This window comes from Coenobita brevimanus, chromosome 97 (genome assembly GCF_032717465.1).
Source record: "Coenobita brevimanus isolate Jiangsu-jjx chromosome 97, ASM3271746v2, whole genome shotgun sequence".
NCBI lineage: Eukaryota > Metazoa > Arthropoda > Malacostraca > Decapoda > Coenobitidae > Coenobita > Coenobita brevimanus.
In genome coordinates, this window is record NC_137050.1 from 31,685,906 (window position 1) to 31,703,237 (window position 17,332).

General features: G+C 42.6%; 1 protein-coding gene across 1 annotated transcript in view; it reads right to left on the minus strand.

The window, feature by feature from the left end:
* The window catches only part of Gclm (Glutamate-cysteine ligase modifier subunit), a 124,400-nt gene that overhangs the window by 36,988 nt on the left and 70,080 nt on the right, over positions 1–17,332 (minus strand). Inside the window, exon 4 of the mRNA XM_080283254.1 lies at positions 4,242–4,356. Within this exon, the coding sequence (XP_080139380.1) occupies positions 4,242–4,356 (115 nt within the window). The remainder of the gene's footprint in view (positions 1–4,241; positions 4,357–17,332) is intronic.

Genomic DNA, 17,332 nt, shown 5'->3' on the forward strand with positions numbered 1-17,332 from the left:
GGGGTGGAGAGGTATATGAGAGAGGGGGGTGTGAGTTGGGAGCAGGGCAGTGAAATGGCGGGGGACAGAGCGACGTGGAGGCGATTTGTTTGTGGCCACCCCAAACGGGATTGAGACGTCTGGTAATAGATAGATAGATAGATAGCTTGACTTCTTCAATTTCATTCCGGATCCTCTTGTTTCTCTCTTATCCCGTACAAACAGATCTTCTCGGTCAATTTTATCTACTCCTATCATGGTCCTGAACACTGCAATCATGTCTCCCTTCTTTCTCCTTTCCTCTAAAGAAGGCAAGTCCAACTTTTCCAGTCTCTCTCTGTATGACAGATCTGCCAGACTGGGGACCATCTTGGTTGCTGTTCTTTGTATTCTCTCAATCCTGTTTATATCTTTCTTTTTGTGTAGGGACCACACTACCACTGCATATTCTAACCCGGGGCGGATCATGGCCACTATCAATGTTTTCATCATCTCCTCATCCATATAATGAAATGCTACTCTTATGTTAGTCATGAGTTTATACGTCTCTCTAACTAACTTGTTAATATGTTTTTCAGGTGACAAACTATCCTGGACCAGCATTCCCAAATCTTTCTCTTCTCTCATTTTTGTGATTAATTCATTACCCAACAAATAATTCAGTGATAGCCTTCTAGTACTTTTACCCATTTCCAATATTTTACATTTCTTTGAGTTAAATTTCATTTCCCATATCTGGCTCCAATCATGTATCTTGTCCAGATCCTCCTGCAGCATTTTACAATCCTCCTCAACCTCTGCCTTCCTCAAGATCTTTATATCATCAGCAAACAGACTTGCACAACTGTTCACTCCATCTACCATATCATTTACATAAATCAGGAACATTACTGGCGCCAACACAAACCTTGAGGGACTCCACTTGTTACTTCCCTCCATCCAGACACCCTATCCTTTATTACTGTCCTCATTTGTCTCTCTCTCAAAAAGTCTCTCATCCATTCCAGGAGTTTCCCCTTAAGTCCTCCTATATATTCTAGTTCCCACATTAGTCTCTTATGAGGTACCTTGTCAAAGGCCTTCTGTAAGTTTAAGTACACACAATCCACCCAACCATCTCTCTCCTGTATCACGTCAATCGCTCTTGAGTAAAAGCTCAACAAGTTGGAAACACACGACCTTCTACTTCTGAATCCCAACTGACATTCAACCAAAATGTTCTTCTCTTCTAGATACTTTATCCATCTGTGTTTCAGGATTCTTTCACTTAAGTTTGCGACCATGCTGGTTAGAGACACTGGCTTATAATTCAGGGGTACCACATTTGCCCTCTTCCATTCTTGTGGCACTTTCCCCTCTTCCAGAGAACACACAATTAAACTGTGAATTTTATCCGCCAGATGTTCTCTGCATTCCTTCAGTACCCAATCAGAAATTCCATCAGGTCCTGGGGCTTTCCTTACATCTTGAGTTTCCAGTAATTTATACACTTCCTGTACCTCCACTTTTATATCTTTTATCACCGGTACATTACTAATCACTCCCTCCCCTTCCACAAACTCTTTTTCATTAGTGAAAACTGATTGGAAACATTTGTTCATTATTTCAGCGTTCATTGCTGCATCTTTATAGACCTCTCCTACTTTCAGTTTGGTGATTCCTTCCTTTTGTTTCAGTTTGCCACTGACAAATCTCTAAAACAGTTTGGGTTCATCCTTGAATTTGTCTATTATACCTTTTTCATCATTCCTTTCTTCTTCTCTACGTATACTTGTGTATTCATTTCTAGTTCTTTTATATTCTTCCTTTGTTTTGTTGTTACCTCTCTTTCTCCAGTTGTTCCACACCTTATCTCTCTCTCTTTTTGCTATCATACATCTTCTATTAAAACATTCCTTTTTCCTGTTTTCTTTCCCTCTTACTCTTGGTACAAGTTTTTCCGCTCCCAAATTATAGAGGTCTAGAAAGATATCCCACTTCCTCTGTATCTCTCTTGTTTCTCTGAAAATTTTTTTTCTCAATTCTGTAAAATTTGCTTTCCCAAAGTTGTATCTTCCCTGTCTATGAAGCTCGTCTCTTGGCTCAACGTTCTCTATTATCATCTGGAACTCAATGACCACACGATCACTTTTTCCTATAAGACAGAAATATTTCAATTATTTTATTACATCGGGTTCTTTGGTAAACAGTAAATCTAACCTTGCTGGTGTGCCTCACCTTAGAACTGTGTCTTTTCTTTGACCCATTGCGTTATCACATTATTAATTATTATATTTAATAATATAGTGCCCCACGAATCCTCACTGCCTCCCGAGTCCCATTCCTCCCAGTTCACCTCTTTACAGATAAAGTCACCCACCAAAATTATATTGTTGCTTTTCTCAATTATTTTTTGTAAATAACTAACCATATCTGTCAACATCTGGTATTCGTCATCATTCCATGCTCTCGTCTTAGGGGGAACATACACTACCGCCGTATCTCTCTTGCCATTCTCTCCAGTTTCTAATTTCATATTTATCACTTCAGCCCTGTCTTCTCCCATTTCCACGGTATCTACATTTATGTTGTTCTTCACTGCTATCATCACTCCTCCTCCCATTTTTTTCTTTTCTGTCTCCTCTCCACAGTTTGTATTTAGCATCTCCCAAATGAACATCAATATCTTCTCTTAATTTGGTCTCTACAAAGCACATGACATCAGGTTCATGTTCACTCAAGAAATTGTTAATTTCAAGCCTTGCTGATATTAAACCATCAACATTAATGTATACCACCTTCAAATTATTTTTGATGTTTTTTATACCCTCTTCTCTCCTTTGGTACCACTTCCTCAATTTCTGATCTTTCACAGCCATCCCCCTTAGTTTCCTTCTCTTCTATTTCCTCACATACCACTTCCTTACTTTCATATTCATCACTCTCCAAAAAAAAGTATTACATTCTTCCTCTGTCCTCTTATCATTTTTTTCCCTTTACTTGTTCCTTCAATGATTTTAAAACTTCTCTTTCTTCTTCATTGAAATCTTTTCTTATTACAGTATAATATTTTCCATCCCTGCCTCTTTGCTTAGTTTCCAGGTCACTTTAAGTATATCATTTACTACACATTCTGATGACAACTTGACTCTCATTGGTCTTGTTTCCCCTTTCTTATAAGGCCCTATCCTCCTTACTTCCTCAATTTCTTTTACCCACTTGTCTCCTTCGGGATCAATCTTGCCTAATATTCCTGTGTGTGTGTGTGTGTGTTTTAAAAACTCCTCCTAGACTATTTGATGAATCATACTGAAACCTGCCAGGTAAATTTCTTGGGCAACTGGGAAGGTCTTCCACTATAAACAACTTTCCAATCATGATTTTTAGAAGGGTCAGCCCCTCCTAATCTAATTAATAATTCTGAGAAATAATAAACGGAGGGCAGAAATGGCTTTGATATCTTGGTACAGGTTGCACAATGGACTCTCATCCACAATGCAATATGTGGGGAGGGAACTTAAAGACAAATGGCCACCCTTTACAGGATTATGGTGTCTATAGATAGATACTGTATATAGATGACCCTTCAATGATTCCTGGGGGTATGCCCCCCCCCTTCCCAAAAAAGTGGGCACCAGGATTGCATGAAACTTCTCAGGTCAGTTCATCTGATTGCATTAATAATGTCTTCCACTATACTGTATAAAACTTTCCACCATTATTTTTAGGGGACCAGTCCCCTCCAAAACTTATAAAGGATACAAAACACCAGAAGGAGGGCAGATATGGCTTCAATATCTTACTATGTACTGCTCAATGCACTCACCAGTAATGCAGGTGTGACTCCCCCAGTGATTCTTGGGAGGGTCAGCCCCCCTCCCCAAAAAATTAGAAATAGGGACAAGATCTGAATGAAACTTCCCTGGTTAGTTTATCTGGTTACTCCAACGGTCTTCCACTATACTGTATATAATTTTCCAACCGCCATTTTCAGGGGGATCAGCCCCCTCACCTACAGTATATAAAAATCTTAGAAACAGTGTACGGAGGGCAGATATAGTTCTGATATCTTAGTACGCTGTACAATGAACACTCATCCGTAATGCAATATTTGGGGAGGGTGATTCCCCCAGTGATTCTTGGGGGGGAGGGGATCAGCCCCCCATGCAAAAATTTAAACAGTAAGAAAAGGGGGGAAAGTAAGCACACGGATTTCAATGAAACCGGCAGACATATCTACTTTCTTATACACTTACACTTCAATGGCAATGTTAAATGCTTACCTGCTGGGTCATTATGAGTGAGGACTTGTACATCATTCTGTTGGGCAAAGGTAGTCAGCTCCTGGGGTACTACACAGCATGATGACAAGTTCACCTGCACTGTGCTCGGCTTCACCTGCCAAGCCAAACACAATTCTTAACATCTTCAGCTCAAAGAACATACAGTACACTCTCAATTATCCACTGTAATTCAGCCAAGCCCTATGTTAAATGACATGAAATGCCAGATATTGCATAATAACCCCCCCCTTCCACTCAACATTTGGCATCAATCCAGCTATTGTGTTATTATCAATCTCAGCCCTCTATCCTACAAACTTTCCCATGAATAAAAGATGAAAACTAACCATAAAATATAATAAAACAATGATACAGTACAGTTATACAGTGTCCGATGGTTACCAATTTCAAGCCAGACGATACGCCTAAATGCCAGATATTGAATTGAACCGCTGGTTTTGTCCTGTTTCAGTACTGGATATTACATAATTTCACTGGATATTGCTCTAACAGCCCTGAGCCAGCAGCACCGGATATTACACTGGGCCTGATATTGTGAAAATGGATAACTAGGCATTTACTGTAATATATTTGGACATGTGGAGAGGATGGAGAATGAAAGACTGACTAAGAGGGTGTATGTAGGTGAGGTGGAGGGAGGAAGAGGGAGGGGTAGACCGAGGATGAGGTGGAGGGATGGAGTTGAGAGGTATATGAGGGAGGGGGGGGTGAGTTGGGGGGAGGGGAGTCAAATGGTGGGTGACAGAGTGACTTGGAGGCGTTTTGTCTGCGGCCACCCTTTGCGGGATTAGGGCGTCGGGCTATAGATAGATAGATAGATATAGATATTCTAAAGTAAACTTTCTCCAGGTATGGTGCTTTTTCATATTACACATACCTATGGGCTTGAAATTGTCCTCTACTTCTGTTATATATTAATATATGGTAAAAAAGTTCTCAGACTAACATGGTTGGCAGGCAGCAAACTTACTTGGATCTCTCAAAATCGGAAAAACCAAGATACAGAATAAATACAGTACAGTCATCCCTTAACATCCATGATTTTAACATACACGGTTATAAATATCCACGGGTGGATATAACATAAATGGTTCTAAATATCCGCGGGTGGACACAGTACCGGGGCTGGATTTACTAAAGCATATTATCTTGCTGAACTCTGCTGACACTATTCACTGCAAATGTAACATTATCCCAGGCACAGCTCATGGCTGTTTTAGAGATGGCATTATCCAGTGAATCAAATATAACACTCTTCCTTTTGAAAGGCCACTTCATTTATTTAAGCCATTAATTCATCGGGGGAAAAGTTAGGACAGACCGGGAGTATTTCTTTTCTTCCATGTACCCTCGATGAAATGGTCTAAATCGGTCTGCTGCCCTCCCCCTTCTCTCTCTCATACGTGATACATAACAATATTTACCCAAATCGCACTGAAATCATACGAGAGTGGTTGAAAGTGTTATTTTATATTATACTGTGAATTCTATCTATCTATTGCCAGACGCCATAATCCCTTATGGGGTGGCCATTTGACTCTGAGTTATTTGTTTTACAGGGAGGGGCACTATCCCTCCACCAACCCACTTGACACGCAGGAAGCACGTGTGGTTTGGTTATATGGTTACCACCCAGCGTTGTAAATGGTTTCTTGGCTTACAGGAAACCATTTGGCTTGTCACTCAATGTAAAGCCACCTGTAACGGAAAGAAAAGCAATAAGTAGTAACAGGAAAGATGTGAGAAATAGGAAGAGAGGAGGGCAGGCACAGAAAAAGAATGATAAAGGCTAAGGGAGAAGTAGGCAGCACTACATCAGGTGAGTGGATGATGGTCGCCACCATCTACTGTGATTAAATACCCCTGGGGGTAGGGTTTTTTTATTCAAGAATACTCCCCCAGTATCCCTGCTTGTCGTAAAAGGCGACTAAAAGGGTTGGCGGAGGGTTAGTGCCCCTCCCCAGAAAACAACTAACTAAAAAAACAAACAAAAAGCCTCAGACAAGGACTGACCAAACGATGACGACCCAGGACTAGACAAAGGACTTGGTAATGGCTACATGGAATGTAAGAGGAGTGAATGATGAGGTGAAAGAAAGAGAGATTGTCCAGGTGCTTGAGGGTGCAGAAGTGGATGTATGTGGAATGACGAAAAAAAACGGAGAGGAGAAAGTGTGAGAGAATGGGAGTATGGATGGGGTATATGTGCAGGAGTAGATGAGAATCAGAGGGCAAAGGAAGGAGTATGTATAGTTGTGAGTAAAAGATGGAAGAAGAGCATAAGACAGTATGGATCAGTTGGGTCAAGGATTGTGTGAGTACAGTTGAAAGTTGGAATACAAACGTGGGCGATTGTGTGCATGTATGCGCCAACGCAAGATCGTGCTAGCAGAGTGAGAGAAGAGTCCTGGACAAAGGTGGAAGTGTGCATGGAAAAGTTTGGAAGGAATAAGAGAGTGTTTTTGATCGGTGATATGAATGGTAAAGTAGGGAATGTGATGGTGGATGGAATAGTTGGAGAGTGGCGTGTGCCTGCTGAGATAGATGAGAATGGCAGTGCGTTAATGGACATCTGTGCTGGGAGGGGGTTGGTGATAGCCAATACCCTCTTCAGGCATAAAATGATCCAAAGGTATACATGGCGAGTGATGAGAAGGGTGGGTGCTGAACTGAATTAAAGGAAGGCAATGATTGTTTATGGGTGTGTGGATGAAAGGATGTGAAGATGTGTAATGGATGCAAGAGTTTATAGAGGTTGGGGGAGTGGACTTTCTGACCACTGCTTGGTGGTGGCCAGAATTAGGATACAAGTAAGATGAAGGAATAGAAGGGAAAGACGAGAGGAAGGAGTAGTTGCAAGGAGAGTGGAAAGGTTACAAAAGGATGAGAAAAAGGCAGAGTATAAGAGAGAAGTGGAGGAACAATTGGGCAAATATGAACTGGAGCTGATGGGGGACGTGGAAGGTGTGTGCAGGATATTTACAGAAGAAATATGTGCAGCATGTGATGTGGTGTGTGGGAGGAAGAGAAAGACGGAGGGGGGTGCAAGGAACAGCGTGGTGGACTGAAGAGGTGAGACAGGCTGTGGCACAAAAGAAGAAAGCATACAATGAATGGATGAGAAATAGGGGAGTGGAAGAAGTTGAGAGGCGGAAGAGAGAGCTATATGTAGAAAGGAAGAGAGAGGTGAAAAGATTAGTAAGAGAGAGTAAGAAGAGAGTGGATGAGGAATTTGGAAGGAATTTGAGTGAAGAGTGGAGGGACTGTAAGAAAATGTTCTGGAAAGAGGTGAAGAAAGTAAGACAGGGTGGAAGTGAGGTTAGCAGGGGAGTGAAAGATAAAAATGGTAGATTACTAATGGAGAAGGGAGAAAAAGTGAGCAGATGGAGAGAACACTTTAAGGAATTGTTGAACATACAGGATGGAAGTAATGTGAGTATAAGTGGCTGGGAAATGGCTGGGAGAAGGAGGGAGTGAGAAGACAGGAAGAAATCAGTAGGATAGAAGTTGTGGAGGAAATGAAGAAAGTTAAATTGGGGAAAGCCCCAGGAATTGATGGAGTGTGTGGTGAAATGCTGAAGCATGGGGGAGAGATAGTAGTAGAATGGATGTGGAAGATGTGCAGATTGGCCAGGGAGGAAGGTAGAGTCCCGGAGGATTGGAAGTCAGGTACAGTATAATTATTCCCTTGTACAAAGGAAAAGGGGAAAAAGAAGTGTGTGGTAGTCATAGGGGTATTTGTCTTCTTAGTATAATACAAAAAGTTTATGGTAGGATACTTATTGACAGAGTTAGAGAACGAACAGAGGAATTAGTGGGAAAAGAACAGGGAGGCTTTAGGAAGGGAAGAGGTTGTGTAGATCAGATATTCATTCTTAGATCTTTAGTGGAAAAGTTTCTAGAGAAGGGAAAGAAGTTATATGCAGCTTTCATGGATTTGGAGAAAGCATATGACAGGGTGGATAGACAAGGATGGTGGAAAGTATTAAGAATACATGGAGTAGATGGAAAGTTGTTGAATGCTGTGAAGAGTATGTATGATGGTCCTAGGGCTGCAGTGCGTGTGGATGGTGAACTAAGTGAATTTTTCTCTTTGGAGGTTGGGTTGAAACAGGGATGTGTCATGTCTCCATGGTTGTTCAATCTGTTCATGGATGGGGTAATAAAAGAGATACAAGGTAGGGTAGTGGATGTTGGAGTGGCCCTGGTTAGAGAGGATAGTGTTTGGAAACTCCCTGTACTGGTGTTTGCAGATGATACTGTGTTGTTGAGTGAAGACGAAGGGGAGCTGCAAGGCTTGGTGGATGAGTTTGGGAGAGTGTACGAAACGGAATCTAAAGGTGAATGTAGGGAAGAGTAAAGTGATGGTCTTTGAGAGAGGTGAAGTCAGTGAATGTACAGCGAGGTTGAATGGTGAGGAATTGGAAAATGTGAGTACGTTTAAGTACTTGGGTAGTGTGATGAGTAAGGATGGAGGTTTGGAAGGTGAAGTGCTTGAAAGGGTACAGCAGGGAAGAAAGGTTGCTGGTTCTTTGAAAGCAGTGATAAGAAACAGGGAAGTGAGCATGGAAGTGAAAAAGTTACATGACAGTATTGTGATACCAACTCTAACGTATGGAAGTGAAGCTTGGACGTTGTTGGAAGGACACAAGTCAAGAGTGAGAGTAGTGGAAATGAGTTATTTAAGAAGAGCCTGTGGAGTCGCATGGAGAGACAGGCTGACGAATGAGGATATAAAGGAGCGTTGTGGTGTGGATGTGAATGTGATAGGCAGCGTTATTAGGAACACACATGCCTTACACAAAAATCATACCTGTATTTCCATTTCAACCTGTGATATCTCACCTACAATATGTTCAATATTGTCTTTATATTCCTGGATGATACACAGATAGAGGTACTCCTGGATGCCATCCTCTTTGGCTTCACGTACATTCTATTTATCTATAGCCAGACACCTTCATCCCAGAAGGGGTGGCCAGAAACAAATTACCTCCACGTCACTCTGTCCTTCACCACTTGGCTACCCTTATCCAACTCACACTATCCTCATTTGCATACCTCTACACCCTATCCCTCCACCTCATCCTCAGTCTCCCCTCCCCTCTCCATCGCCACCTCACTTACACTCTCCTACTCATTCTCTTTCTCTACTCTCTCCACATGGTTAAAACATCTTAACCCGCCCCGTCCCGACCACTTTCTCACCAATGGTACCCCCGAATCCCGACCATTTTTGGACCCAAATTTTTTTTGCTAAAACTTTCGCTTTTGGTCAGAAACAATGGTCAGTCACAAAGAAATTGTTCCCCGGGGTCCATAATTGCCCTAAACAGGTATGCCTTGGTCACACCTGGCACCGTGTTCTCTGTAGGTGGTCTGAGCCTCTAACGTTTTCTATGGTATTATAAGTCTGGGAAACCAATGAAAGTAAGTAGATATGTATTTATTACAAACATAAAAACATGTGATAAAAGAGTAAATTGGATTTTATACAAAAACAGAGCAGAAATAAGCATTGTACCATCGTGCGAAACGAGCAAAATCGGGCAGACTGGTCACGATGAATCGCTAATATTCGAAAATCATAATACATATCATTTTTTTTACTTACATAATACTTCTACAATAACATTATACCAGTTTACATTTTACTGAACTGTTTTTACGTATTCACAGGCCTTTCGATAACATTTAGCGTAATGTTAGCGCTTATTTACGTAGTGAGTGAACTCGCTGTGACTGTTGTTTCAAGTCGTATTGTGTTTTTTCTACTTACATAATACTTTCCTAATAACATTATACACTTTTCAACTTTATAGAACTGTTTTGAGATAATTTCAGGCCTTACGTATATATTTAGCGTAATAATAGCGCATAATAACACACACGGTGAAGTCGCTATGACTACTATTTCAACTTACAACCTATTTTTGTACTTATATAATAATTCTCCACTAACATTGCACATGTTAACACTTGATATAATTGATATCACATAATTTCAGACCTTACGATTCAACTGAGCGTCACATTAGCGCGTACTTACACAGGGAGTGTTATCGCGATATCATTTGTTTCATCTTACACTAGTATTCAACTTATAAAATACCTTACTACTAACATTACAACAAATTCCACTTTATATAACTCCTATCACATACTTGCTGACCAGAATGTGGGTGTACTCGTGACATCAATTATTACAACTTACACTATTGTTCAACTTATACGTTTTATTCATGCTAACATTACACCCGTTTCCACTTTATATTCTTGCTATCACATATTTACTGACCAGAGTGTTATACTGAGCGTCATATTTTCGCAGATTTACACAGTGGGTGTAGTTCTGATATCACTTCTTTCAACTTACACTAATTCTCAACTTATACATTACTTTCCTGAAAACATTACACCCGTTTCAACTTTATATTTGACTTAGCACCTACTGACTGGCCTTACCATTATAATGAGCGTCATATCGCCATCCCACACAGTTTCAGTAGTGTAGGAAATTATGGTACTCTTTGAAACAAGGCTGAAGGCACAACGCAACATTGCACTCGACACACTCGTACCATGTGTCTTTTCTCTGAGTGGATGGTCTGACTGTTGAGTGCTTACATACATGGCAGCGGCGCTGGGGTTTACGACGGTTTGGGTCGGAAGGGATTGTGCTAGGATAGTGGCGTCCTGCAAGACGTACGGGAGTCTGGGCAGCCATGGGGGTGCGGGTGCAGTGTGTGGGTCTGTCCTGGGCATGCTTGGCGATTATTTCACGTGCCAGCTCCCTCACAAACCCCTCAAAGGTCTCGGATACTCCGGTGGTCATGGCGTGCAGGTAGTGGGCGTTCAGGACCGTGATGTCGAGCAAGTGGAAAAAGAGTTTCTTGTACCACTTCATCGTGGTCCTGGCACAGTCGACACTTGAAATCATCGAGTCTGACTGATCCACTTGCCTCATGTTCAGATTATAGTCCAGTACAGACTCGGGTTTCCATACGTTGCGCCTCCTCTCGCTACGGTGATCCACGGAGTCTGTGCAGTGCATCAGGGGGCTGTGAACAGTTGACAGGAGGCAAACTTCCCTGTTGTGGTTCCACAGGGTGGCAAGGATGTTATTGGCCTGGAAGAAAACCACCTCGTTCTTGTCAAGTTTCCTCCCTATCTTGACCATATGGCGACGGTTTCTCTTGACTGTACCACAGACTCCGGTGTCGTGTTGGTGGAGGAACCTAGCGAGAAGAGGGCTAGTGTACCAGTTGTCCAGGTAAAACACATGACCATGATGAAGGTACTCCTCTATCATTGTCTTCACCACGGCCCCAGAGAGTCCTATACTCCGATCTTCTGTTATATCTGTCTGTGCGCCCGTGTACAAGACTATGTCTTGCACATAACCAGTCTTACAGTCACACATAACAAAGGTCTTGAACCCAAAACGGTGTCTCTTGCTGGGTATGTACTGCCTAAAGGAAATATTGCCTCTCCACAACACAAGACTCTCGTCTATGACGAGGTCTCTGTGGGGATAAAATGAGGAGCGGAACATTTCCCGTAAATGATCAAATACCAGCCTAATTCTCCTCATTTTATCTGTGTTATTTGCATTGGCTGGATCTTCTGCATCAAAAAAGTGGAGGCGGCCGAGAATATACTGAAATCTGTTACGACTCATCACCTTTCCAAAGAAAGGTGTGAGGATCATTGGGTCAGTTGTCCAGTAGGCAGGAATTTGGTTTTTCCTTACCACACCCATCAAGAGAACCAGGGCAAAAAATAAGAACATTTCTGCAATTGTAACGGGATAGTCATATTGTTGGGAATGCCTGCTCGTGGTTCCCAAACGTTCACTTTCACGGCGCTGTGTTCGTGAAAATATATTAGTCTGTTCAACTATGCGCCCCACAAACGCCTCCCCAAAGAACAAGTGGAAAAAATCCACCCTAGACGAACCTGCATGCACACCTGGAGCCGTGCAACCAGACCGCCACTCCTCAGTGAAAGGGTGAATGATGGGAGTAAAATTACTCCAATCTTCCCAGTTCCACGAGACACCACCGTCTCCAGCCACGTCCCCATCGTCCCCTTCGTCAGGGTGGGGAGGTGAGGGTGGTGGGGGAGGTTGGGGAGGTGGAGAGCGGCGCCTCTCATCACTCGCACTTCTCTTCCCTCTCCCTTTTCCTTTACCCTTTCCCTTCCCTTTCCTTCCTTTCCTCACATCCTGGGGCTGTGGGGAGGAAGTTTGGGAATATTGTGGGGCGAAAGACGTGCTGGGGAGTGGCTCCACCTCCTCTCCCCTAGGCCTACGTGCACCACGTGCTCGTGCTGCCTCCCTCACACCACTTGCCCCTTCACCCCGCACTACCCCCACACCACTTTCCCTTTCACCCCGCGCTGCCGCCACACCACTTTCCCTTTCACCCAGCAATCCCACCACACCACTTTCCACTTCCCTTTCACCCAGCAATCCCACCACACCACTTTCCACTTCCCTTTCACCCAGCAATCCCACCACACCACTTTCCACTTCCCCAGACAAAAGACTTTCACCATACCTTATATGTCTTCTTGCCCCACCTTCTGATCCTCGGGGTGATACTTTTTCTTTTCCCAACCACGAGGCGATATCACGTCCTAAGCCGCCGTCATCCTCATCCTCGTCCTCATCAGATTCGGGATGGAGAGATAGCCGTGCACGTGGTTGGGGAGCAGGCTGGCCTTCCCTTGCCTTACGGTATGTCACATACTGCGTTTTCCGGGGCGAAGGGACCTCTTCATCACTGCCACTTATTTCTTCCTCTGGCTGGACGTAATCGCGATCCACCACATCATCGTCAAGTGGAGAATCACTATCTCCAGTGAAGGCTTCCAGGGCGGATGCAATTTCCTCGTCTGAGAGACCTTTCCGCGCCATGTCTGACCTGGGTCACTGCTAGCAGGTGAGTGACCGAGACAAGGGTGAGCGTGGGTCACGCGGGGTCTAGGACGCTGCCCGCCTGGCGGCAGGTAGGGGAGGCTTGGGTACATGGGCGAATCGAAAATCTCGCGCGAATTTTGAAAATTGTGGAAATTATGAACCTTGCAATTGCAGGACATTGAAGTACGTCAACGGGATTGGCAGTGACATAACGTGAGGACGTGGAAGTACGTCGACGGGACGCCACGGGTTAAGGTAGGTACTTCTAACAGTTCTTCGTACAGCCACATAACACCACAAAACTCCCCAACTTCCTTATTTCTCTATATGCCTCTCCACAAAACTCCACATGCTCTTCTCAAATAACTTCTCTCCACTCCTCTCACTCTTGACTTATGTCCTTCCTGAATTTAAACTTCACTACCATATTTTGAAGTGGGGATCATAGTCCTGTTGGGCAACCACTTCTTTACTTCCAAGCTCACTACTTCCTTATCAAAGCCCTCTATGAACATGTTTTTAAATATCTTTATCCTTCTGGATCTTATCAATACATCCGTACTTCCTATACAGATACCCTTCATTACTTAAAATCCCTACAGAAAATCTTCCATATATACAGCCTGTGCAGTGCAGCCTTGTTATACAACACCTCATTATGTGATACACTGCCACAACAATAATTTAAAAATTATATTGTCTTGGTGCGCCATTTAAAAAATTAATTACGATTTCACTACAACAATATTCTCGACAGCCATCCCTGAGAATCTTGTGCAGATGCAGTGATGTACGCAAACCAAAATGGACGCCTGTGTTTGCACTGGCTGTGATTGTTGCCTTTCGTTCTATATCATGCATGAAAGGCCACTGGAACACCAATGTTTTTACCAAATAACAGTGCAAGTTTAAATAATGCAGCGGGCAGTGACAAGTGAGGTGATATTTTTTTGTGTGAAATACTAAAACATGACCTGGAAATCATGTCAACCTTAAATAACTATCGTCCCCTTTTTGGGCCTCTACACAGCTGACTGAACTAAAATGCTCAACCAATGTTTACACTGGCTGTGATCACTGACTTTCAATTTATTTTATTTATGAAAGGCCACTGAAACACCACTGCTATTGCCAAACAACAGCACACTAATTTGACAATTAGTGCAGTGTATGATATTAAGTGAAATAATACCATATCTTTTTATGTGGAGTGGTTGTCCTGGCCCTTCAACTGTTCCCCATCCTTCGGGAGCGGGGGGGGTACCCTTGGTGACAACTCAGGTGGGTGGCAGAGTTTTTTTTTTTTGTCATTTTAGGCTTCATGGTTGAGGTCACCCTCCCTAACCCCATTGAACGCATGTTATAATGACCTTGTTATAAGATAACTTGTTACCTATGCTATAACTTTTCATTTGATGCAACCCTATCTCATAAAAAAGCTGCACTGTACTTAATCCATCCCCTCATTATGCGACACATTTATGAACAATAACAGAAGATAACTGATAACATTCTGTGTTCATAATTTTTAAAAGCTAGTATGTCTTCTTTGACAATCAATACTTTGGGTACTGATCATGATGATTTTTCATGGTACGAAACACCCACATCTTAAGCCCATATCTTTCTGACAGTCTACCAGAAATACACTAGCAACACCATCCCACAGCAGAACCCAAATTGTCTGGTTATACAAATGTTCCTAAACTCCTTCCCTCTCCCCTGTGAGTATGGTGGACTGCAGCAGACAGCTTCAGCTTGTCGTTCACTATGTTCACATTCAGACAAGCTTGGGGGTTGAAACAATAACAACAACAACAACAAATGAAGTTCCTTTTATATGTAACACATATTTTCTCTTGAATTCAAGTCTAGGGAGCTTCCTGACAACTCTGTGTACAGCAACTTGTCATGAAGCCATTTGCACCTACAGTATTCCCAATCAAGGATCAAATGAACACAAGTAAAAATTCACTGCTTCATCACAGGTTTATATTCGCCCTTGTAATCTACCATCTCACAACACAAAGAAACAAAGAACAAAGAACTTCCCAACACTACAGTGAAGGCTTCAACTACATCCTTCCACCTTTAACCACCAATACACATCACAAACACACACACAAACACTGCCACCACATCGATAACCAAAAACTTCCAGTAAAATGGCATCCACCATGGACCCCCACAATACACCCCACAGTAGTTCCCCTTCCAAGACAGACACAATTGCACATAGCCAGTGGCGTACCAAAGGTGGGGGGGACCATGTGGGCCATGGCCCCCCCCATTTGCATAGATATATATATATATATATATATATATATATATATATATATATATATATATACAAATATGAATATATATATACACATATATATACAGTATATATATATATATATATATATAAATATATATATATATATATATATATATATACAAATATAAATATATATACACATATATAAATATATATATATAGATATATATATAAATATTTATATATAGATATATATAAATATATATAAATATATATATATATATAAATATATATATATATATATATATATAGTATATATAAGTAATCCCTCCAATATCCGACGTAATAGGGCCATAGGCAGGTCCGGATAGTGGTCCTGTCCGGATATTGGGTCCCAGCTTATGGACCCTAACTCAGAGAAACACCTATACAACTCCCTCTGGACATGCATAGCACCTATTTAAGACCCAAATCACACCAACAAGGCACATGAATGATTGAAATAAATGCAAAAGAAGCATAAAATGAGGGTTTAGAGGTAGGTTCATACAATATTAAACATTCTGGTTACTGGCTCCTGGACTGGTACTTATGGACCCTAACCTAGCCTAACTCAGAAAAACACCTTCCTACTGCACATGCATAGCTCCTAACACCCTAATCACACCAATAAAGGACATTAAAGAGTGAAATGAGTTGTTTGAGGTAAGTATAGTATGGAAAAAAGTACAGTATGAAACATTCTGCCTACTTACAGCAAGTCCATGGCCATCTCGATGAATAACCGCCTCCTCCCGGACTCTGACAGTAAGAAGGATTTCCTGAAGCACTTCCAGTACACTGTTCATGAAGTCTTGCACTGAACTTAGTCGATCGCACTCAGAAGTCCGTTCTCTTCACAGTGCGCACTCGTCTAACTTATGCTGCATTGTAACTTACTAAGTGTTGCACTCTGCACTTTAACTTTTCCCACTCTTCTAACCATTTTCTAAAGCAAAAACACACAAGTCTATTTACGTTAAATTTTGTTCCAAATTAGTCTTTTCACTCACAACTGTAAATCCTGAACACAACACACTGTTTATTTCACTGCACAACACTGTAAATTCCCGTGTGGTCTAGTGGAGAAGTTCTTGCTGTTTAATCACTGTCAGAGTCCGAGAGTATCACTGGCAGGTGACCCAGGGGTGCGTCGCTGGGTCGTGGTGATGGCGTACCCACTGCAGACGACTCTGAAGATAGACGCAAACTCACGTCGAGCGGTGACTCAACCGTGGCTGATGTGCTGGGCTGTGGCTCGGGGCATTAGGGCCTGTCCTGGGGAGGCAATGGAGTGGAGCCAGGGTTGGGCACAGCAGGGGTCACGGGCCTGAAAAAACTGTCAATCGTTGATTGATGCAAGGACCGACGATTCTGACGATTGATGATGCGCTGCCTAAAAGCACGCACTTCCTCCACAAGTCCCAAGGGCCCCATCTCCCTGTCGCAGTCCGGGTGTTCCAGGTAGTCAAGAACGAACTCTAGGTGTTTCTGGAGTGCGCTCAGCTTGGGGATGGCTGGAGTAGTGTCATGATGAGGGGAGTCCGCGTCATCGTCGCCGTCCTCATCGGAATCTTCAAGCTGGGTACTGACACCTGCAACTGAAGACGCGATCTCGATATCAGACAATGTCTGATACCCAGGATCGCCCTCGTCATCATCCAACCACTAATGCACATCATCCACATCAACATCGTCGCCATGCGAACGTAGCCGTGTATGGAAGTCATCCACGTCAAACCCTAGAAAATCGTACTCCACATCCGTTCTGAGAAGCAGACGAGACCAACCATTTTCTAGAGTCTTGACAGGGACTTCCTTCCACGCACTGGCCCAGTTGTAGATTGC